At 35.6% G+C, this 25,335-nt stretch overlaps 1 protein-coding gene across 4 annotated transcripts; it reads left to right on the top strand.

Annotated features, from left to right (window-relative positions):
- The first annotated feature begins 636 nt into the window (after positions 1-636).
- LOC136028407 (zinc finger protein OZF-like) lies at positions 637-24,276 on the top strand. Of its 4 annotated transcripts, none has more exons than XM_065706230.1 (4): positions 637-784; positions 18,555-18,647; positions 19,961-20,122; positions 21,982-24,276. In XM_065706230.1, the coding sequence occupies exons 2-4, from the start codon at positions 18,608-18,610 to the stop codon at positions 23,421-23,423; spliced, it is 1,644 nt and encodes a 547-aa protein (XP_065562302.1). In that variant the 5' UTR covers positions 637-784; positions 18,555-18,607; the 3' UTR covers positions 23,424-24,276. The 4 variants fall into 4 exon arrangements, with proteins under 4 accessions (XP_065562302.1, XP_065562303.1, XP_065562304.1 ...); XM_065706231.1 differs by lacking the exon at positions 637-784 and adding an exon at positions 788-845; XM_065706232.1 differs by lacking the exon at positions 637-784 and adding an exon at positions 17,909-18,105.
- Positions 24,277-25,335: the final 1,059 nt, after the last annotated feature.

The raw sequence follows: 25,335 nt of genomic DNA on the forward strand, positions 1-25,335 counted from the left end.
GCTGAAAGGTAGCCCACAGCTCCAATGTTAATTTCAAAATATGGTAATTTACTAACCTGGCTCAGGTCCCCTTTTCTTTTGAACATTCTTTGTCCCACCTTCCAAGCAAATAAATTGATACTCCATAGCTTCATTACCCTTGTCCATATGTGTGTGTTGTTTGTTTATATTTTTTGTTGAATGTGATTTTTGAAGAAGATGAATGTTGTACCTGCTGGGCTAACCATTTTCTAGCACGGTAAGAAAATCACTTTACTGCCGGCAGTAACTATTCTCGTTCCCAGCTGATTGGGCTGAACCCATTTTTCGGCTGGGAATAGAAATAGTAACCATTTGGTTACTTCAGTATCCTGGAACACAGCCACTATATCCAATACACCCGGTATTTTCACTTCTACCATATTTTTGGGAGATCTATCGAATTTTCTATCCATCTCCTGACAAATAAAGAAGACCCAGAAACTACCAAAAATATACAGAAAAATCAGAATCCCAGGAAAATGTTACTTTGTATTGGTGATAGTCAACTGACTATTGGAAACAGAGTTAACTCTGAAAAAAAAATGTTGGACCAAATACCGCTTATCTTTCCAGAATCGTTATCTGAGTTTTTAGAATGTGTTACTTTACCACAAAGTTTTTAGATTGTGGTACCTCCAAAAATATAAAACAAAATGAAAAACAGTCCTACTGAAAATTCTACCGAGCCTGAGAGACATCTGCAATTTTTTACTAAAAATCGCAGTCGTTTGAAAAGAAAAGTGGAAACACTAAGTACACCCAGGTAAGAAAAGAGCATTTATTTTTTTTTGATAAGAAAGGAATTCCTAATAATAATTTTTTAGGTATATAATATTTTAACTCTTGTACTTGGTTTCATGTTACAGTAAAAAGTTGGGCTTAGCACCAGTGCATCAGGAAATATCTTATCTGAATTCTAGCCATAGGCTATTGTCTTGTTCTTGATGAAATTAAGTGAAAATGGCAACAAATAGGCCTATTACATTATCAAAACCAGGTAGGCTACCAAGTGTTGAAAATTCTTGTCCAATTTAGTTTTTATTTAAATCAGGACTTCTTTACAAGTATTTTTTTTACAAAAACTGTTGAATCATTGGTACCTTTACCCTAGCCAAATTTTGAAGACTCAGAAATTAGAACAAGGTAGGTTATCCACAAATGAATTTTAGAACCAAAAATTAAGGTAAAATCTTGTTTTGTCAAAATTTCAACAGGTTAAACCTGTCAAGTAGGCACAGGGGCAGATTTAGAGCAAAATCCCTTCAAAGGTAGGCTATCAACAAGTTGCTAGCTTAAACAAGAACTTTATCCATACTTTAATCTATAGAACTAGAGTTGAAAATTTCATTTTCCTAGCCTAATCCCTTTTCAAGATAGTCAAGAGCAGCTTGACTAGAATTTTGCCCATTTTCCTAATCTAACCCCTTTCCAAGATAGCAAAAAGTAGCTAGACTAAGATCATTTTACTAGTTAGGAGAATGAAATTTACAGTAAAAAATCTAGGGCTCAAGCATATACAAAGCAGGTATTGTGATAGGCGACTACTATGTAAAACTTGTTGTAATTTGTTAGTATGAGAAATTTGACTACTTGACAGGTCTAAGCTGGTTGTAATTTTCCCAAAAAAGCATTAGCCTAGTTGTGAAGCTGTAAATATTTTTTTTTGTACTTTTTTTTAAGCAGAAGACCTATTTTGGCAAGGTAAAAAGACAATTCATATTATTAACATAGCAATAAAGTGAATAAACCTCTTGATGCTCTTTTTATGTTCTTTACAAATACAATAATTGGTCTATTGCAAATTCAAATTGAAGCACTTTTTGAGCTCTTAAAAAAGACAAATTTTCAATTAAAGTATGAGTTATTTGGTTGTTTTCCAACAAAATTATACTATGTTTTCTCAGTGCTGTTTTTGACAAAATAATACTATGTTTTTCAGTGCCATAATTTTTTATAATAAGGTTGGGTTAGGTCAGATTAGGTCAAAAAGTCCTTAAATTTGAATTTGCAATAGAAGCAATTACTACTTTTGTGAAGAGCATATTAAATGCATCAAATGGTATATTCACTTTATTGGTAAGTCAATAATATGAACTGTCTTATATTTACCTTTTAAAAGGCTTTACTTTTGAAAAAAAAAAGATTTTTAAAGGTTGTTGTAGGTAAGTGCCCTCTAGAGAGAGAAATGGTCAAATAGTCAATTTAAAATACCTTCCTGGAACATACTTTAGTCTGTTGATCTATCCCTGAAAATTTTATTTTCCTACCATAACCTTTTCTAAGATAGTAAAAAGTAACTATAGTCTTCAGCAACTTAACTTCAACTTACCAAAAAAATTGGTAAGTTGCAACTTACCAATAAAAACCAAAAAAATGGTAAAACTATGAAAGAGTTAAGCCTAAATAATATGTGTGCCATATAAAATGAGGAGAGAAGGTAAAACCAGTCCAACCATTACCAAAAAAAAAAAAAAGTAAAACTTACAGAATATTTGTTTAATTCTTGGGTAAATAAGGGAATATAGGTTTTTCCATCTCCAGAGTTAAAAAAAAAACAAATAGGCCTAGGAGACAATACAAGAATGGGTTCAGAAATAGTCAAAGGTAAGGAGTGTCCTGAGGAAAATGTTTTCTGTGCAATGATTAACTATTGTATTTTCAACTATTCATTACTAGATAGATAGATAGATAATTTTATTCACCCACTCGATACAAAACCACAAATGGCACGAATGGAGTACAAGGAAGAAAAGAAAAAAAAAACAAAAAAAAAAACAAACACTTAACTGCACAAACAAAAACAAACGTTACGATACACCGCCAATAAATAAAAACATTATTACAAAAACTCACTAAGGACGAATTGCAATTGCCAGACTACTAGGCCCAAGCGACCCCAAAAATTCAGAACGACGTTTCGTCACAGCAGCAATCGGATCTGTGATACCGAACCTTGCAGACATCTTGGAATTTTTAACCCACGGTGGGGTATTTAAAAGAAACTTTGCATATTTGTAAAAAAGTGATCGAAGGTTTCTTTTATCACTAACACTAAATATATGCCAAAACGGTGATAAAGCCAGAAAGTGTGGGATCACCAGTGCATTATATAGCCTAGCTCGAATTTGTCGATTATATTTCGCTTTAGTTGAAGATAGCGCCCCGTAAGCCTTACGTGCCTTTTCTGCGAAATTACTTATTTGGCGAGCGCGTGTAGATGCCATGTTATGACCTATAGGCATTCCTAAGTACATTATGGAGTCAGACAGTGGAACCTCTTGAGCACCAAATTTGACAGCAAGATCTATACAATCTGCATTTCTCCTATTGAAAGCAACAATCTCGCTTTTACTTGCATTAAAAGATAGGCCTATCTCTCTATAAGCATCATCTAGAATCTGAAAATTTTCTTCAATACGAGACAAACATCTACTTAAATTAAAAATATCATCTGCGTAATTAAGTAATGTTACATCCAAACCTCGGAAAATGCAGCTCATTTGCACTAACTTTTGGGCCTCGAGAACACTATTATTATACAACCGGGGTGACGAAATTGCACCCTGCCTAATGCCCTTTCTAACCGGAATAGCATTTGGTAATACAATCGGCCCGTTAGGAGACGGGACTTTAACTTGGACTCGAAGCTTCTTATACATATCCCGAAAAGGCAAAATAACCGATCGGTCCACACCACGTTTATGAGCAGACACTAATAACTGGGGATGTATCCCAGAATCAAAAGCACGTCTAACATCGTGACTCGCTAGAATAAGGGATTCATTCAGTTCATCAGCTTCTATTAATATATTAGCAAGAATATAATGGACGTGCTCGCGACCAACACCTTTTTTAAATCCGAACTGATTATCGGGGGTAGAACATTGAAAAGCAATATGATCTATAACTAGCAATTCCATAAGCTTACATAAAACCGGCGAAACAGTTATAGGGCGGTAAGATACGCATTCAGACGGATTTTTCCCTTTTTTCAAAATAGGTGTAATTACTCCAGTACCAAAAACGTCGGGAACGAGACCAGAATTAAAGATAATTTGGAATAGAAGCTCTAAATGACTCAGGAGACCAGCAGTACCATGTACAAGATGCAACCCACACAACTTGTCGACACCTTTCGATTGTTTCTTTTTTAATTTTGAAATTGCACGAATCAGATTAGGAACAGTTACTATGTAGCCAACACCAGAACTAGGCAATTCCATGAACTTATCAAGTTCGACTTCATATTTATCTTCAAGATCTTGTTCGGGTGGAGAGAACTCAGAAGTAAAGTGGGACACCCAATCTTGCTCAGAGATCACAGGTTCAACACTATTCTGATCACCATTACGTTTAAGAAATCTCCACACAGCATTTGGGTCATTACTTATCAATTGACTATGTTGATCGATCACTTCACATTTATGCTTAGACAAAATCTTGGCAAATCTGCGTTTGCTGAACAGCCGAACTTCATTTACAACACCTGATTTCGGACGACCACACTCGTTCCAGAGCCTAAGCCAAAATTTTGCACGACCACATGCTTCACTTAGAGCAGGGTTTTCGGACCACTTTGGAATTTCCGTTCCCACTCGGACTTTACGAATGGGGACCGCAGCGGCCTCGGCAGATAACAGTGCGTGAGATATTTCACTACAGTAGATGTTTAGTAGCAGCTGTTTCTCTTCATCTTGAATACATACACTCTGCTGTAGTAATTGGAACGGCACTTTAATCTTTGTGAGAATCTCATCCAATACGTAATGATAAGTAGCCAGGTCAATTTTACTCCAATTAGTTTTGATTTTCCACTTCTTTTCATTAGTTGGGGGGTTAGGAGAGGCAGGAATTACTCGAAAAGTGTTTATAATTGGAAAGTGATCAGACGCGCTTACGCTCAGATCTACGTGCGAATTGCCGCAAGCTGGAGATTGGATGGAACTTAACATGAAGTCGAGAGATGAAGTCGAGCCTGAGTTATGGATATAAGTAAAACACAGATCATTGTTAGCAAGACGAAGACCGTCACAGGAAGATAGGAGGATCTGTGCTCGAGCGTTAGACTCATCAGTCAAGTCACAGTTCACGTCACCAGCGACTATACATTCAAGGCCCTGGCTAGAACAGCTGCCCACCGAACTCGATAGCTTACTGCAGGCTTCACTAAATTTTTTTTCTGATTTACTGTCTCTGTAGTCTGTTGGCATGTACACAGAGTGGATAACAGTTTTGTGCACCTTAACAGCAACAAAAAAGTCTGAAGATTTATACAGAATGGGATTTAACCTGCTGCTAACAAGAATGGCGATTCCACCGGACGGCCTTCCCCTGCCCGATGACTTTGCAGGAGTAGCAAATACTTTGACGCCATCGTTTAGCTCAAGCAGACTAACGGCTTGATTCGAGAGGAAGTGTTCCTGCACACAGAGTACATCGTTATAACATAACAATCCTTCTAACAGTGGCATTTTATCAACCACTCCACCATTTAAGTTCCATGAAACAACCCGTATAGAATCACCGATCATTGTTTAGAAATTAGCTTCTGAGCTACTGGACATTGGAAGCTGTAGCACGGGTGTCGAGAAGAACCACACAGAGCGCATTTGGGGGCATTTTGGCATGGATTGTCCCGAGAGCTGGAATGATCTCCACCGCACTTTGAACATTTCGGGGGATCTACACAAGATTTTGCTGCATGTCCGTAGGACTGACAGTTGTAGCACTGCATCGGTAAGAATTTAAATTCTGTAATGGGTAGTCGCTCGTAACCAAAAATGGGCGGAGAGTTCATTGCGTTAAAGAGATGAGCTTTGCTTTCAAACTGTAATTTGAATGACCGAGTACTACCAATTTGTACGGCCTTAACACAGTTCGGTACAACTGAGCGCAGTTCGTCATCTGAAGTTTCAGTGGGAACGTGGCGGATTATTCCGAAGAAAGCGGGAGTTTTTACTTTAACACTTATAGTTGAGTCACTTTTACCCACTGCCTCAGCCAGGGACTCGGCAGCATTCTTGTTGTTCAAGACTACTCTCCATTCAGATTTCCTAGGTTTCAGCTCCACAATGTTCGAACTAGTATCACCACATACTCTGTCCAAATAGGATTTCCGAGCGCTAGGGTTCGAAAGATCTTTCGGGGGATTCTTCAAAACAACCGCATATGACAGTTTCGACATGATCGTGTTGGTTTCTGCCGCAGGCATAGCAGAGACAGAAGGAGAGGGATTAGAATCCACGTAACTATCGAACTTAGCACACAATTCGTTTACTTTCCGGGTTAGGGTAGCCGTCACTTCTCCCGGGATTATCGGAACTTCATCAGGTTCGAAAATCACAAACCGCGGCAACGAGATATTTTTATCTTCACAAACCCGAAATACTTTTAATATGTCCAGGATATCATCGGTGTTCTTCGATCGCGCAGTAACACGTGTGGTAATTCCTGCTAGGGGCCACAATAACTCCTTCGCCATTGCAATTGCTTCCTCTGAGAAAAACTCGACTGCTTTTTTCGCTATATCCTCCGAGCGATTACCAGCTTTTATCGCACGGAAAGCATAATTCAGTAACGCATTCCAAACCAATTTCTCATTACTCCCCATCGCAACAGCCACGTCACAATCCATCGCAACACTATTTGAAATATATATATATATATATATATATATATATATATATATATATATATATATATATATATATATATATATATATATATATATATATATATATATATATATATATATATATATATATATATATATATATATATATATATATATGAAATATAACTTTCATTTATTGCAAATATAGAGCCACAACAAAACATTTCTGCTCTCAAATTTTTCTAAGATAAAATACTACACTCACTATTTTAAGATAAAATAGTCTTTTCATATATGAGTTTAAAACAACAAATAGAGGACAGGATACAAATGAGTTCAGAAAGAAATTCACAAAAAAATTGGTAAAAGTAAGAAGGAGTTCACCCTAAATAATATGTGCATTAAAAAAGAATTATAAAGTGACACATAAAATAGAGAGAGGGGAAGATAACAAGGAAGCTAAGCAAAACTAGCAGCCAAATACAAAATAATAAGAAGGAAAACTATCAGGATAGTTTTTTTTGGAGAGGAGAGAGGTAATGAAGGGAACTTAGGTTTTTTTGTGTCTAGAGATAAAACTGTGAATGGGGAACAAACTGGGAATGAGTTCAGAAAAATCCCTAGGTGAATATTGCTTTTGGAGAAAAGGTTTTCTGAGTAATTGTTTATCATTGCATTTTCACAAAATTGAGTTATGACATTACATTCCTATACTTAAGTGTTTCCAACCTGTCCTTTTTCAGAAGAAGAGAGAATAGACCATTAGCATCTTTCAAAATCATTTGCAAAACTCATTTTTGATTGATTCATTTTTTCTTATGTTTAATTGGAGATACCAGGGTTCCAAACTGGACTAGTATATTCAAGATACAGGTAGACAAAGGAAGTGTAAATCATTAAAGAATAGGAGAGGGCAATAAATCTCTTTAGGAGGGAAATAGATACTTTAGCAGTATGGTTAGTATCTTTAACATTGATAACCCACTTTAAATTAGGAGAACTATAGCACCAAGTAACTTACAAGAGGAAATAGAAAATTCTATAGGTATAGAGCTAGAAAACAGGATTAGGTCCTTGGAAACATATTAGCACTTTGAAAAAAAGCTGGAGAATTTATCTCCTGACCAAGTTTGAAGCAGTGTCTTGATCATGCTCAAAGAATTTTTTTGTTTTTTATATTTCTGTAGCAAGTTTCAACAATTGTTTGGTGACCCAGAAATTTCCATCTATTAATTTAGTCCTTTGCAAGGTTTTTAATTATAATTGAAAAAAATAGAGACCTTCTGCAGCGGAGCACCTTGTGGTATTCCAATGTAGACAGGGAAGGGCATAGATTAATGATTTAGATTTTTGACTACATGTGATCTATCATAAGCAGTGCAATAATACTGCCTAAATAAAAAACAATGTTAGCACAATGCATTGTTAATCATGGTATACCCTCCCCTCCCCCATGCCAATCATTACTCAAACATATCCAAACAAAACTTTTGAGATAGCCATGTTGCTCAATGCATTGGAAAGGTCTAGTAATTATATCTTTAGGAATGACCCCCCCCCTAACCCACACATTCTCCTCAGGGGAAGGGCTATAGGGTGTAATAGTTGCCCATTGCTAACATTACATGTTTTTATGTAAAGGGTGGTTGTATAAACCTCAGAGGGGCAAATTCAGTTGGAAATAAAAAATCCCAGTGACTTTTAAAGGTCAAGAGTGACTGAAGGGCAATTAGCCTCCCTCCTCCCATGTCTTCTTTTCCCAAAATGCATCCAGTAGAAATTTTTAGATAGCTTTCTTGTTGAAAATAGTCTAAAGATCATATTACCAAGTCTTTGGGGTTGAGACAAAATCTCAGAGTCTGGAGGCAAGGGTTTTAAATTATGCCCATGGGGGATATAAGGTTTTTATAGAAGGTAGGGTTGTATAAAATTTATAGGAGGCTCATTTGATTAGAACTTGAAAGTTACTATTCCCTTTTAAGAGACTAAATGTGGACAGCAACTGTTCCATCCACAAATTTTGAGATAGACACATTATAAAAACATTGTCCAAAGAACCTACATTTTGTGTTGACAAAACCACAGAACCCAGAGGAAAAGGTTGTAATATTTTCCCTGGGGGCATATAAGGTTTATATGGAATTGGTGGTCATATAAACTCTGGTTGAGGCTCATTTGTTTCCAAAAATTGGAAGTTCTAGTGTTCTTTCTTGGAGCCAAAAGTGATTGGAAGGAAACCAGCCCCTCATGCTCACTGTTTCCCAAAAGATTTCCAGTTACAATTTTTGAGACAGCTATTTTGCTCTGTATTGTTGAGTGGTTTGGTAATTATGCTGTATAGGATGTCAAATCCCTTACACACCATCAGAGTGAGGGCTGCACGTTAAACAATTTGTTCATTCTTTACACAAGGTATGTTCTATTGTGAAGTATGGGCATGTTTGACCTTTTCTTTCCAAAAATACAAAGGGTATTCAGGTGAGCCTCACAGAGGATGTTGAGCTAAATCAACACATTGTGTGCATACAGGTTTTCAAAAGGGCATAACTCTGGAATGACAAAGTATATTAAATTGGAACTTTCAGGAAATGATATGTAAGTTATTCAAATGACAAAAAAATTATTTGAAAACCTTATTCCTCAAAATGAATTTTGAAAAAAAAGCAATTCATCATTTTCCCTCAACATAATTTTCGGTCCCCTTCTCTCCCTTAATATCTCCTGAAAGTTAAACAGTGCAAAACAGCCAAATATGAATAACAAGGACCATGATCAATTTAAAACAATCATTAACTTTTTCAGTGAAATCTTTTTGACAACAGTCCTGTAGCCCCAGGACTTAATTGGCTGCTATAGAATATATCATGGAAAGAAAAGACTGCTCAGTTCCTGACCTGAGTTGTTTTATATGGTATAATCTGGCAAAAGACTGCTTGCTTAGTTTCTGTTGATGCATGCACTGAATGTATGCAGCCTGTGCTGGAATCAATGGAGACACAGTCCTTGCTCTGCAGAAGCAATCAGGACAATTCTTGTTTGTTCACCTGTGAAAAGTGCTTGCAAAGGGTAATAAGACCAGCTCAAACTATTCAGTACTAATGTATCTGTTAAATGCAATTGCTTTGTTACCAGTAATGCCAATCAAACTGAACTAGAGTATCTTCAGTCCCTTCATACAGACAGAGTGGTTCATGTACTGGACCATGCTCCTGAGCTCCATGTTTGTAGATTTCATGTAGGTGGTGGCTGCGGAAATGTGGAGAATTACATGTTTCTCCATGTTTGAGTGGATTTTGTTTTCCTGGGAACTTTTGATTCATGAATTCTTGTCCTTATAAGCACCTCACTTTCTGCAGAAAGAAAAAACTACAGTGCAAGACAGAATTCTTAAATACAAAAAGGGGAGCAAAAAAAATGCACCTTTGTTGATATAAGGCTACTAAATACAGCTATATGCAATTCCAGTTATGAACTTAAATCTCTTATCATATGTCTTAAAGCAGCCAATGCAGATCTGTCTCCCATCATGCCAGCCCCTCCTCTTGAAACCCTGGAGAAACTAGGAAGAACCAACATTTGCTAGTATTCATTCTGTCCATTTAGTCCAAACAACCAACAGGTTTGGAATTTCAAACAGATCAAAGATTCGCCCATCTTTCAAACTATGATTTTCGAATTTCCCAACTTGGAACTGATTCAGTTTGTTGGGAAGTAAATTCAAGATGCAATGTAAAGCCCTTCATTAATCCTTATCCATTTCCAAAAAGCTACTGTTAAATGTTCAGTCACTAATGAACAAATGGAGATTATGCTTGAAAAATGAATTTGTTGAGATTGCTTTTATCTGTGAATAGTGATCTGTGATTGAGAAAGTAGTTGCATTTGATAGACATGATACTGTTATTAAACCAAGAATGATACCTGGTGACATTACAGTAACACATCATGGTGGTATAAGTAATATTAGTTGATCATCTATAGGAAAAAGTTCTCAATGTCTATAATATTCCAAATAATTATGGTTTTGAAGTCTTGGTGGTGCAGGTGGCAGTGCAGGCCTGTGATGCCACCTAAGGAAGTAGCATCACTGTTGATGTTTACTGTTTACTACCCCCACCCCCTGAGGTCCTTAGTGTCAATACCTTTTGACTAAGGATACTTACAGCCTTAAACTGAAAATGTATGATCCATGTCTTCTAACAGCAGTATCACAATGTTTGGCGATTTTTAATGATTTGGATGCCAAATGGCTAAGCCATTCTTTGTCACTTCAGCAGGCTATCCAACAAGAGGTAACTGTATGCTGGACCTCATTTTTAGCAACTTTCCCAAATATAACAATACCCCAGTTACACAACCTATGCTAGGTATGAATGAACACCTGTGTGTTGCTTGGTTTACTAATCATTTTATTCCAAATAAACTGAGAAAAGTATGGCATAGAGGCCCAATAGACCTGAGCTAGCAAATCTCTACGAGAAATGGCTCTCAACCTTGACTGGCTTGATATCCTCTCATTGTCTGATTTGACTGTCTAGGCTATTCATGTATCCTCTAGGCATTACTAAACTGCTTTAAACGCCTTTTGTAAAAATACTCATTACACTTGGTATTTTATACTTAGCTTTGTTGTTTTGTAATATTGGATGCGTCTTAGATATAAAAACGTTATGATCACTCCTGGTAGGGAAATGATGTAATTTATTCTCCTGAAATGTGCTCATAAATATGACATCGCCCATATGAACTTTGTTCTAAACATAAAGTTCTCAACGAATTTTCTCAAATATGTAGATTGTTTGTGCAGGCATAAACCCCAAGCTGCCAATTTTCAAAAATATATGTATTTATTCTGATTCTTGCTGTCATTGTAATTTTTGCTGCTACTTATATTCTAACCACATATTCCTTTGGTGTTGCTGTTGCACATCTTTTTACCGCACATTTCTTTTTTCTTTGCGTTCATTTTTAATTTGTTTGGCTCCTTGTTGTCATTTGTTTTGTAACTGCATATTTCTTTGTTCTTCATTTTTTTTCACTCGTTTTAATTCTTGCTGTCTCTTTTTACTGGACATTTCTTTGTTTTCTATTTCAGATTTGACTCACTGTAATTGTTATTGCTGCAATTATTCTAACCGTATGATGTTTGTTCTTTATTTTCGTTTATCATTGCTGCAGGCATTTTCAATACCTTTTACCTAAGCTCCTTGGTCTGGTTTTGTCACATATGATGTTCTAGGTTATTTATTTGTCCTCTGGTCATTACTGGACTGCTTAAAACGCCTTTTGTAAAAACACTTATTACACTTGGTATTTTGTGCTTAGTTTTGTTCCTTCTGTATATTGCATGTGCTGTAAATACTAAATCAGTACTATCACTCCCAGGAGGGGGATGATTTGACTTATTCTCTTGAATTGTGCTCATAAATAATTCGCCACTCTGTTTTTTTTTGTTTTGTTTCCAGATTTATTTCTTTATCTCATCATGGCTGGCAAGTTCAACTTTACAATTTTTTTTTTATTCTTGTTCTAAAATGCTCTAAAATACAACAAAGTGAAACAAAAATGCAGTGTTCCATGTGGGGCTGCTAAATAAGTGAACTGTTTTACGGAATATTAGTGAAAAAGCTTATGTTTAATAGAGAGTAGAAGGAGTTTGTACAAGAATTATCCCAGTGGTAAATCGTATGAAAACAAAAGGAATGTAAAGAAAGTGGAGGAAGCGTTAAAATATGAACTAAGGAGATGTGAAGTAGAGGCCATGGATAAAATTGCTGAGGATCTGGAAGATGCAGCTAGACGGCATAATAGTAAAACATTATACTGGCATGTTAATAAATTGAAAGGGAGTAGTCAGTCCAGACTAGTCCCAGTTAAAGATAGGAATGGGGCCACAATTAGTGATAAGGAAAAAGTTAACAAAAGATGGGTGAACATTTCGAGAATGTGCTAAACTTTTGATACGGTTGCAGGAAAAGATATAGATGAAAATAAAAAAGTTTGTGATACCTTGGATGTGAAGGAAGATTTGTTTTGTGAGGAAGAATTAGCGACAGTACTAAAAGGATTAAAATATAATAAGGCTCCAGGTGATGATAGTGTGATAAATGAGTTTCTTAAATATGGTGGCTCTGAGGTTAGAAATAAGCTACTGAAGATTATGAATATGATTTTTGATAAAGGGAAGTACCCAATAATTTTAGGAAAACCTTAATTAAACCACTGTATAAGAAAGATGACAAGAGTGTGTGTTTTAATTATCAAGGCATTATTCTGGTCTCTGTAGGTAGCAAATTACTTAGTAATATGATACTTTTTAGACTGAGAGATGCTGTTGACAAAGTTTTAAGGGGAGAACAATGCGATTTTAGAAAAGGTAGAGGATGTGTGGACCAAGTTTTCACTCCTAAGCTAATAATTGAGAAGTTCATTGCCAAACACCTATGGTTCTCAGTTTTATCGATTATGAGCAAGCTTTTGATTCTGGTGATAGAAGAGCGTTAGCAAAGGTCTTATCCTTATATGGTATACCAGAAAAACACATTAAAATGGTTTGTGCTATGTGTGAGAATAATAATTCAATTGTTTGCATTATTAAAATTAATAATCTTTAATTTGCAACAGGAAATGAGGTTAGCAACTAGTTCTGTATTAAATCAAGAGTTAAGCAGGGCTGTGTTCTATCTCCCTTAAATGGATCATTTTGATGGACTTCGTCTCAAGGAGCAAAGGAAAGGCAATTGGAGACCACGGAATCAAATGGGGAGGAAAGACGCTCCTGGACTTAGATTACACTGATGATTTAAGCATATTAGATGAAATTGTGAGCAAAATGAATGAGTTTTCAGATGTTTTGTGAGTTCAGGGCGCTAGAATAGGCTTGAAAATTAATGTTAAGAAAACTAAGTTACTAGGCTAGGAATAAGCGAAGATGAAAAGGTGACGTTGTGTAACGAAAAGATTGATCAGGTTGGCAGCTTCACTTACCTTGGTAGTATTATTAGTAAAGATAGTGGGAGCACTGAAGATGTCAAAAGTAGAATAAGTTTGGGAGAATAGGAAGGTAAGTGTGCAAACCAAGATTAGAATATTGGAAGCTAAAGTGATGTTGCGATGGCTAGGCCATGTTCTGTGGATGAAGGATGAAAGATTGCCAAAGATTGTCCTTTTTTGCCAGCCGTCTGGAGCTACACGGAAATGAGGTCGTTCTCATCTGGGTTGGGAGGATGTCATAAATAAAGATTTAAAGGAAATGGGAACTCCCTGGGAGGGTGTAAAGAGGGAGGCCTTGAAAAGATTAGGTCGGAAGAGGAGCGTGCGTTGCTGTGTTGGCCTCAGGCGGCTTGATGCTGCGGTGAGTTATTAGTAGTAGTAGTAGAAATTTATATTTGCCTGGAGCAGTCAAAAGAAGCTGATTGTATTTTGACTCAATTGGTGGAACAGGGAAGCTCTTTGGCAACACTGGCAACTGAGCTCTTTGGCAACACTGCTGTTAGCAAGATAATTGGTGTTTACACTTGACTGAGCCAATTTGCTGCTCACTTTTGATATATTTGGTAGACAATTAGGATAGTCATTGCAATTCCCCTCCTATTTCTGTTAGTTTTAATTGAACAAAAGCTAAGACCTTATATGGCACTTGTGACGAGGTCCGAAGAGCCAAGAGCTCATATGGTATGAGCTCTAGCAAAATTCTAAGAATCAATAGATTGCTTTAAAAGGAAAATCAGAGGCTTAATGCCGGTCGGGATTTAAAATAAGGGCTCTGAGTCACGAGGCTCTTCTAAATATTAAAATTCATTAAGATCCAATCACCCACTCGTAAGTTAAAAATACTCAATTTTTCTGATTTGTCCTCTTCCTTCAGCCCCCCCCCCAGATGGTCGAATCGGGGAAATTAATCAAGTCAATTGGTGCAGCTCCCTGTCACGCCTACCAATTTTCATCGTCCTAGCACGTCCAGAAGCACCAAACTCGCCATAGCACTGAACCCCACTACCAAACTCTACCAAAGAGAGCGGATCCAGTCCGGTTACGCCAATCACGTATCTACGACATTTATAAGTGTTTTCCAAGATTTCCGTTTCCCCCTCCAACTTCCCCAATGTTAAAAGATCTGGTCGGGATTTGAAATGAGAGCTCTGAGACACGAGTTCCTTTTTAATATCAAATTTCATTAAGATCTGGCCAACCGTTTTTAAGCTAAAAATACCTCAATTTTTCTGATTTTTCCAAATTAACAACCCCCAGCTCCCTCAATTAGAACGGAACCGTACCACTTATGTCAATCTCGTATCTATAACTTGTGCTTATTCTACCAATCAAGTTTCATTTCGATCTCTCCACTCAAAGGTTTTTCCAAGATTTCTATTTCCCCCCTTCAACCCTCTATGCTCCCGGATCCGATTCGAATTGAAAAGGAGCATCTGAGACATACGGTTCTTCTATATATCAAGTTTCATTAAGATCCAATCACCCATCTGTAAGATACCTCGATTTTCACGTTTTCAAAGAATTCCAGTTTAAAATGCGATTTAAATGAAAGTTCAAAAGGACAAGATCCTTCTAGATATCAAATTTCATTAAGATCTATCACCAGTTGGTAAGTTACAAATACCTTATTTTTTCAAATTTTTTGAATTACTCCCCCCCCCAACTCCACCAAAAAGAGCGGATCCGGTTCGGTTATGTCAGTCACTTATCTTGGACTTTTGCTTATTCTTTCCACCAAGTTTCATCCTGATCTCTCCGCTTTAAGCGTTTTCCAAGATTTCTGGTCCCCCCTTAATGCCACTGGATCCGGTCGGGATTTAAAATAAGAGATCTGAGTTTCAAGGTCCTTCTAAATATGAAATTTCATTAAGATAAGATCACTCTTTCGGAAGTCACTAATACCTATTTTTTTCTAATTTTTAGAAGTAAAAAACTCCCCCAAAGAGAGCAGATCCGTTCCGATTGTGTCAATCCTGTATCTAGGACTTGTGCTTATTTATCCCACCAGGTTTCACCCGATCCCTCCACTCTTAAGTGTTTTCCAAGATTTTAGATTCCGTCCCCCAACTTACCCTTCACCGGATCCGGTCGGGATTTATGATAAGAGCTCTGAGACACAATATCCTTCTAAACATCAAATTTCATTAAGCTCCGATTACTCCTTCATAAGTTAAAAATACCTTGTTTTTTATTTTTCAAAATTAACCCTCCTCCCCCAACTCCCCCAAAGAGAACGGATCCGTTCCGGCTATTTCATCACGTATCTAGGACTTACGATTATTTTTACCACCAAGTTCCATCCCGATCCCTCCACTCTAAGCGTTTTCCTAGATTTTAGGTCCCCATCCCCGAACTCACCCTAATGTCATCGGATCCGGTCGGGATTTAAAATAAGAGCTCTGAGACACGATATCCTTCCAAAAATCTAATTTCGCTAAGATCAGATCACTCCTTCGTAAGTTAAAAATACCTCATTTTGTCTAATTTTTTATAATTAAACTCCCCCCTCAACTTCCCCAAAGAGAGCGGATCCGTTCCGGTTATATCAATCACGTATCTAGGACTTGTGCTTACTTTCCCCACCAAGTTTCATCCCGATCACTCGACCCTAAGCGTTTTCCGAGATTTTAGGCTCCCCCCTCAATTCCCCCCAAAATCACCAGATCCAGTCGGGATTCAAAATAAGAGCTCGGAGACATAATATTCTTTCAAACTTCAAATTTCAAAAACTTTTAACCTTCAGATGTTGAAAACACCTCATTTTTTCTAATTTTTAGAATTAACCCCCTCCCTAATCCCTTAAACAGAGCATATCCGTTCCGGTTATGTCAATCACGTATCTGGGACTTCTGCTTATTTTTCCCACCATGTTTTATCCTGATCCCTCCATTCTAAGCGTTTTCCAAGATTTTAGCCCCCCCCCCGAACTCCCACCAATGTCATCGGATCCGGTCAGGATTTAAAACAAGAGCTCTGAGACACGATATCCTTCCAAAAATCAAATTTCATTAAGATCCGATCACTCCTTCGTAAATTAAAAATACTTCATTTTTTCTAATTTTTCAGAATTAACCCTTCCCCCCAACTCCCCCAAAGAGAGCGGATCTGTTCCGGTTATATCAATCACGTATCTAGGACATGTGCTTATTTTTCCCACCAAGTTTAATCCTAATCCCTCAACTCTAAGCGTTTTCCGAGATTTTAGGTTCCCCCCAGAATCACCGGATCCAGTCGGGATTCAAAATAAGAGCTCTGAGACATGATATTCTTCCAAACTTCAAATTTCATTATGATCTGATCACTCCTTCTTAAGTCAAAAATACCTCATTTTTTGCAGATCCGTTCCGGTTATGTCTATCACATATCTAGGACTTCTGCTTATTTTTCCCACCAAGTTTCATCCTGATCCCTCAATTCTAAGCGTTTTCCAAGATTTTAGGTTCCCCCTCAACTCCCCCAATGTCACTAGATCTGGTTGAGATTTAAAATAAGAGCTCTGAGACAAGGTATCCTTCCAAACATCAAATTTCATTAAGATCCCATCACCCGTTCGCAAGTTAAAAATACTTCATTTTTTCTATTATTTCCAAATTAACCGACCCCCCACTCCCTTCCAGATGGTCAAATCGCGAAAAGGACTATTTCCAATTTAATCTGGTCTGGTCCCTCATACGCCTGCCAAATTTCATCGTACTAGTTTACCTGGAAGTACCTAAAGTAGCAAAACCGGGACTGACAGACCGACAGAATTTGCGATTGCTATATGTCACTTGGTTAATACCAAGTGCCATAAAAATCAATTGAACAAAGTATAGAAGCTATAGAGATTTCCACAAAGAAGTTTTACAACCATAGTTTTCCTAATAGTGTGTTTTTATTGCCTATGTATTTTGTCAAATGGAAATTTATAGCTAGTTTACCATGTGTAGTTCGAACATTTAAATGAAATAGATGGTCTTCTACGTATAATCTAATAATTTCCCTATCTAGCTTAGAGGATGACATCGTGTTTGCCTGCAATATGCAGTAGGGGTCTCAATGAATACTTTATTTATAAGTTGATTTATTAACAACAGATTCTATTTTGTTTTTATTTTTACGGATTTTTCTTTTAAGATTTCCTTCTGTCAATATGTTTCTGAATTCGAAACTTCTACTTAGTTTTTGTGTCTAAAAAAATCTAATATTTGTGTAAGAGTTTTATTGTTTTAAAAAGTAGAGCTGTGAGAAAGAGTCAAACTTTAGTGTAAAGAGCAGGGCATTGAGGAGGGGACAGTCCCTTTTATATACGGAATAATTTCTGTTGGTTTTAAGTTTTAATGTCGCTCCTGACTCTCAGTAAAAAAAAATATTTTTTTATTTAATTTCTGAGTGTTTTTAAATTCATGCAGGTTTTGATTTTGGCTCTGATTTTGGAAACACCCAATATTGTAACGTGACAACACTGGAGCTCTTTGGCAACACAGCTGTTAAGTAAGGTAATTGGTGTTAGGGTTGATTGGGCCAACTTTATGCTCATTTTGGCTGTATTTGGTAGAAAATAAGGACAGTCAATTCCCTTTCTATTTCTGCTACTTTTAATTGAAAAATTGATTAAACAAACTATCAAAGCTATTAGAAATTTTCTCAAAGAAGTTTTTCAAACAATTGTTTTGCTAATAGTGCGTTTGTAATGCTTATATATTGCTGTTCTTCTATATGTTCTTCTGTTCTTCTTTGTTTGGTGGTCTCCTAGACTTACAGAATTAAATCCATTGACACTAGAACCGTTTTTAAAATTTTGTTAATATAAAAGTAGAAATAACAATAAGTTAGTCTTAAAAGTTGGTCTCTACCATTTTTCTGTTTGTATTTCCCAACCATTTTTATAAATTTGTGCTTCTTATGAAGATATAAATTTGTATTTTGTTATTTATTTTGATTCTAGAGCGTGAAGCAGTCAAAAGAAGCTGATTTTGTATTGGACTCAATTGGTGAAACATGGATGCATCCGAGCTCTTTACCATCACTGTTAAGCAAGGTAATTAGGGTTGTGGTTTTGCCAATTTGCTGCTTATTTTGCTATACTTGGTAGGAAATTAAGACATTCGTTTGAATTCCCTATTTATTTCTGCTACTTTCACTCGAAAAATTGCTTTAGGCCATGATTAAGTAACTGATGGAACTCGAAAATCTCATGTTAAAATCGAAAATTTATATTTAAAAAGTGCTCAAGTATTCATTGGCGGAAGATACCGCTTTTAATATCAGGCCGTAGCTTCTTGAAGATGCTACAAATGTTTGCTAGGATTTTGCTCTATTTCCTCTAATTGCTTAGAAATCCTAGAAAATGTCTAGTTCTTTTCACAAGTGTACTCTATGAAGGATATTGCTTTTAGAACAAATCGGTACTATCATGAGCAGAAGACAATAACCTGTAGGATGTTTGCGCTCGATTTTCGATGTATTTTCCTGTTTTTGAACAGTCCCATAGAATGTTTTCAGCTACCTGAAATTTTTACAAGTTTTTTGCCAGAAAGAATCGTTTCAGGTATTTTGCCTGAGAATAAATTTTTATTACTTATGTAGGACGTTTATATACTACTTTACTAAGCTGATAAATCTTGGAGTTCAGTTTCTGACTCGTCTATGAAGTACCATATAAAAATATTGACATTGACAAGACAATTGAAAATCTTAACATTAATTTTCAATTAATGTTACATTGACAATGACGATGACAATTGACAATCTGAACCCTGAATCCGCAAAACCTCTAAAAATTCGTTCATTTTGCTTTCAGTTTCATTTAATGATAAAGCTACAGTGATGACAGTGGTCAAATATGGCTCTGAAGCATGGGCGCTCCGAAAAGCAGACGAAAATTTACTGACTGTTTTCCAGAGAAATTGTCTATGAATTGTTCTGGGTACCCGGCTGACTGACCGTATTTCAAACAGTAGGCTGTACGAAAAATGTGGTTCAATCTCACTTTCTAGGGCTATAATGGAAGAAAGGTTGAGACGGCTAGGCCACGTTCTACCGATGAGGGATGACAGATTGTCGAAGATTGTCCTTTTTGGCCAACCATCTGGGGCTACACGGAAAGCAGGTTGTCCTCCTCTGGGTTGGGAGAATGTCAGAAATAAATATTTAAAGGAAATGTGAACTTCCTGGGAGGGTGTAAAGACGGCAGCCTTGAGTAGATTAGGTTGGAGGAGGAGCCTGCGTATCTGTGTTGGTCTCAGGCGGTTTGGTGCTGCAGTGAGCTATTATTAGTAGTAGTAGTAGCAGTAATAAGTAATGGACTTGTTTTGTTGTCAGTGTTCTTATATGATTTTCTCTAATTTTTAGAAACTGAAGATACCTCCTCAAATGACAATACATATATTTTTGGAAGTACATATCCTACATCTTCTATGGAACATGAAGCCAATTTGCTTGGTGAATTGTCTGGGACATATGAAGATTTTAAATTTGGCATTAAACTGGAGTCAAACATCGACGAAGACAAAGGTAGGCTTCACACATCCTGAACTTCATCTTTTTTTTGCACATTCAAAATGAAAATGTGTATCTTCTGCTTCCTTTGAAAATGCGTTGGGGTGTTAAAGATATGTGTTTGTTAAACTTGAGTGTACTGGTTTCATTTAGAAGGGAACATATAGTAAAAATAGTCCTGGATGGTTTTAATAATTCGAAAATAACAATTTATATCTCAGTTAAACTATCAAACAATGCAAGAAACCTTATTTCATTTGGGACATTTTTCTAGGTTTTGAACTTTTTTTTAGCTTTTGGATCTCACTATAACTCTTACAATTAAGAAAAATTGAGATATTTTCTTTGTTTTTCATGTAAGGATTTAGATGTATGCAATTAAAGCAATATGATTATTGTGATATTTATGTTAAAATACCACCCCAATAGTCAATTAATTCTTTCAAAAATTATTAAGTTTCATCTGATTTTAATGCAACACTGTCGCTGAAGAAGTAAATAATGTATCTGATTTTTAATCAGCCTCATAGATACAATGTTGATTTACAATCAAATAAAAAGTTTTTTCAGAAACATTTCTAGTTATAAAATTTAATGTTTGACTTTGGCGTTATGTTCCCAGGACATTTGATAGCTTATGTTTGCTTTCTATTACCAGTGGCCTGACAACATTATTCTTTTTTTTATATTTCTTTTAAAAGTCTTAATGGTCACATACAGTCGTTGGATTTGAAAGACACAAAAAAGAATTGCTTGATTTTAAGGTTGTCGTAATTCCCTTATTAAGCAAAATATTCAGTATGCGTACTGCATAATGAATATTTATTTTGTTATATTGTAGGTGGATGAAGCTCTTGTTGAAGTTCTTGCTATACTGTAGGCGGATGAAATTCTGGCAATGAGTATAGCTTATGTTATTAGCTTTTTGATCACCGTAAACACCTTGATATTTCACAGAAAATAAGTTCAGATGTTTTTGAAAGATTTACCTAAAAGGTAAAATTACCTAAAGGTAAAAGGTAAAATTACCTTTAGAAATCAGAAATCTGTTATTTACTCGTAAGATAAAACCTTGATTGCTTTGATTTGACAAACTTTTTGGGTATAGTAAAAAAATATTTGAATATATTATAGTATAAGTACAAATATTAAAATTGTTAGAAATAAATATCGTAACCTGGAGCCATGCGGCTTTGCCACCGGGCGCTCGCGCTTGAAAAGCGCCAAGTTTGCATACATTTATTTCCATTGTTACTCTTCTTCCAACTGCAGATAATAAGAACTTCCTCTTGATTTAATTTCGCCAGGTTAGGTTCGATACAACCGTTCTGAGAAAATTTGATTGTTTTTTGTTGTTGTTTTTTACAAGAAATTTCAATATATCAGTTTTAAGAAAAGAAAAGAAACTATGCAGCTGATTTGAAGGAAATTTAAACACACCTATACACATATATTGCTCGTTTATAATTGTCTATATTTTTAGTTGGTTGGAGAACTTTTAAGCTACGCAATCGTTTAAAACGATAAAATACCACATACAATTAATCGTGATTAAAAACAGGTGTACAGAGGTTAATGACTGCAAATTCGATAGTTTGTCCTTGCAACTTTGCCCTGCTATTGCAAGAACCAATTTATGTACTACCTCAATCTTAAGAATTTGAAAATACCAAATTAAAACAGGAGTTAAGAACTCGTAGTGTAATAAGAATAATGCCTCATGTTGGTTTTTTTAAAAGTAATCATTGGAGTAACAATCTTAACATTAAATTTATAGTAACTTTGTAATGTTAGGAATACTAAAACTAGAATTGTGAACCAAGTAAAAGAAGAGACTTAATGGTTTATTTTGAGTGAATTTTATATTATTTTAGTTGTCCCTGCTGCCACATTCTATGATTATGATGCCAGTAATCAAATATTTGCATTACCCAGCATGCCCGGACACACGAGAAACTGTCAAAAGTCCAAAGAAATACCACGTCACATCGATGTATTTGCTGAAAATGATGGAACAAACCAGGGTTTTTTTCATACTGGAGAAGAAACATCTGAATTTGACACGAGTGAGAGAAAATTCAAGAAAACTCGCGCTGGAGAAAAATTTTTCGAGTGTGATGTATGTGAGAAAAAATTCCACCGAAAAAACCATTTATCTCGACATCAAATAACTCATACTGGAGAAAAACCTTTTGCTTGTGATGCATGTGAGAAACGCTTTAGTTCAAGTAATGGCTTATCTTATCATCAAAAAACTCACACTGGTGAAAAACCTTTCAAATGTGAATTATGTGAGAAAGCATTCCACCGGAAAGACTATTTAGCTCTTCATCAAATAACTCATACTGGAGAAAAACCCTTTGCTTGTGATGCATGTGAGAAATCCTTTAGTTCAAGTTCTGGTTTATCTTATCATAAAAAAAGTCACTCTACAGAATTTTTTTTCGAATGTAGCGTCTATGAGAAAAAATTCCACCGAAAAGACCATTTATCTCCTCATCAGATAACTCATGCGGGAGAAAAAGTTTTTGAATGTGATATGTGTGAGAAAACATTCCACCGGAAAGACTATTTATCTCGTCATCAAATAACTCATACTGGCGAAAAACCTTTTGCATGTGATACATGTGAGAAATCCTTTAGTTCAAGTTCCAGTTTATCTTATCATAAAAAAAGTCACTCAACAGAAAATTCTTTCGGATGTGGTGTTTGTGGGAAAATATTCCACCGAAAAGACCATTTATCTCGTCATCAATTAGTACATACTGGTGAAAAACTTTTCGAATGTAAAATATGTGAAAAGAGATTCCAGGGGAAAGACTTTTTATTTCGTCATCAAATAACTCATACTGGAGAAAAACCTTTTACATGTGATATATGTGAGAAATCATTTAGGTATAGTTCCAGCTTATCTTATCATAAAAAAAGTCACACTGAAGAAAAACCCTTTGAATGTGGCGTCTGTGGGAAAACCTTCCACCGAAAAGACCATTTGTCTCGTCATCAAATAGTACATACTGGTGAAAAAGTGGTCGAATGCGAAATCTGTGAGAAAAAATTCCAGGCGAAAGACTATTTATCTCGTCATCAAAAAATTCATACTGGAGAAAAACCATTCCAATGTGATGTATGTGGGAAAACATTCCGTTTAAAAACCCTCCTATCTAGTCATCAAAGAACTCATACTAGAGGAAAACCTTTCGAATGTAATATATGTAAGAAATCCTTTTCTTCAAGAGCTGGTGCCTCTTACCATAAAAAATGTCATATTGGAGACAAACCTGATGGGGTACATGTTGAAGAACATTCCCCTTAAAACTCACCTTTCTCTTGTTAAAGAAGCTCGTGCTAGCGAAAATTCGCTAGCACGAGTTTCTCATCTAATTAATGTAATTAGTCTAATTATGTAATTAATTAGTTCTCATGTAATTATCTGTAATCTAATCTAACTAATTAATCTCATCTAATTAATGTAAGAATTGCTTTATTTTTAAGTATCAATTAATATAAACCACCCAGGTGAACTAGGTAATTAGATCACAAGTTATTTCGAGTTTAATTTGACAGTATACTCAAGATCTTCTTTTCCGTGTGTGTTGTTAACTTTGTTTGGGTCTTAGATGTTTTTTTTCTTTTTTTTGTAATTCTTTGCCTTTTTTAGTCGATTACAAAATTTAAGTTTTAATCTTTTATAAATAGGGAACGTTTTTCTTTTTATCATGTGAATGAGTTTATTATTACTGAGAACATTTAGGAGTTTTTTTTTTTTTTTGATGAAAGACATTTTGATTTAATAAAAAAAGGTCATGGGTTGATATTTTGTATTTAAACACAGGAATGTGCTACAAGTTTTTGTGAGGAAAAGATGTCCTAGTTAAATAAGAACTCCTAAAAATTCTTTATGAAAAAGTGTTCTTCACAATTGTCGACTCTAGTGAGCATTCAGAACAGACTAGTGAGACCATGCAATATTTTGCATTGGTATAGAACAAACATACTTATGTCAGTAGTTGAATTTGACTCAAGAAAAGGTCTTCAAGGAAATACTCTGCGAATTTCAAATTTGTGAATTCCTAGAACCTGTCTCTGTACTTTGTTTTGATTTAAATTATAATCTTAACAGAAGATGTTATGTTAAGACATATGTTCAATAAATTTGTTAAGTTAAAGGCTTATTCACAATTATATCCTGTAAGGGACCTACAGAAGACAGTTTTGTAAATGTTAAGTATTGGTTTTTTAGTGCTCTGATTGGGTCTGTAGTGACTTGAATACTTTCTTTAATGATAACAATAAAGTTTATTATAAGCCTAATAATTGCTTTCAATACCGTATTCTATAGCATATATCACAGTATATGAACCCCCAGAAAAATTGTCTCCGCTTCTCAAAAAACAAAAACAGAGAAAAAAACTAAAACTATTCTCCTATAGTTATCACGTCATTAATGTATTAGAAAAGCTGGAAGATTGTCCGTTTTAAAACCGATAGTCGGATCCCGGGGAATCTTATGGCTTAACAAAAAAAAAACATACTTTTGTCAGTAGTTGAATTTGACTCGAGAAAATGTCTTCAAGGAAATACTCTGCGAATTTCAAATTTGTGAATACCTAGAACCTGTCTCTGTACTTTGTTTTGATTTAAATTATAATCTTAACACAAGACGTTATGTTAAGACAGATATGTTTGATAAATTTGTTAGGTCAAAGGCTTATTCACAATTATATCCTCTTGACCTACAGAAGACAGTTTCCTAAATGTGAATTTGTTTAGTATTTTTTTTTTTGTTAGTGCCTTGGACACGTTTCTAGTGAGTTGAACACTTTTTTTTAATGATAACAATAAAGTTTATTATAAGCTGAATAATTGCTTATAATACCGTATTCTATAGCATATATCACAGTATATGAACCCCCAGAAAAAATTGTCTCCGCTTCTCAAAAACAGAGAAGAAAAAAACCTATATTAATCACTTCATTAATGTATTTGAAAAGCTGAAAGATTGTCCGTTTTAAATCGATAGTTGGATCCCGGTGAATCTTACGGTTTAACAAAAAAAAACAAAAAAACTGGAAGCAAAAGCTATTGGCATCTACTAGAATATAATCCATGTCATCTTCTCTTAGATTACACCAAGGGTAAGAATAATCTGCGACTGAGGCCAGTTTTTTACATTAAAACATATTACTTCTACTTTTCAATGATAGATAGTTTACTTGAATGGGAAA

The sequence above is a fragment of the Artemia franciscana genome, chromosome 6 (genome assembly GCF_032884065.1).
Source record: "Artemia franciscana chromosome 6, ASM3288406v1, whole genome shotgun sequence".
Classification (NCBI taxonomy): domain Eukaryota; kingdom Metazoa; phylum Arthropoda; class Branchiopoda; order Anostraca; family Artemiidae; genus Artemia; species Artemia franciscana.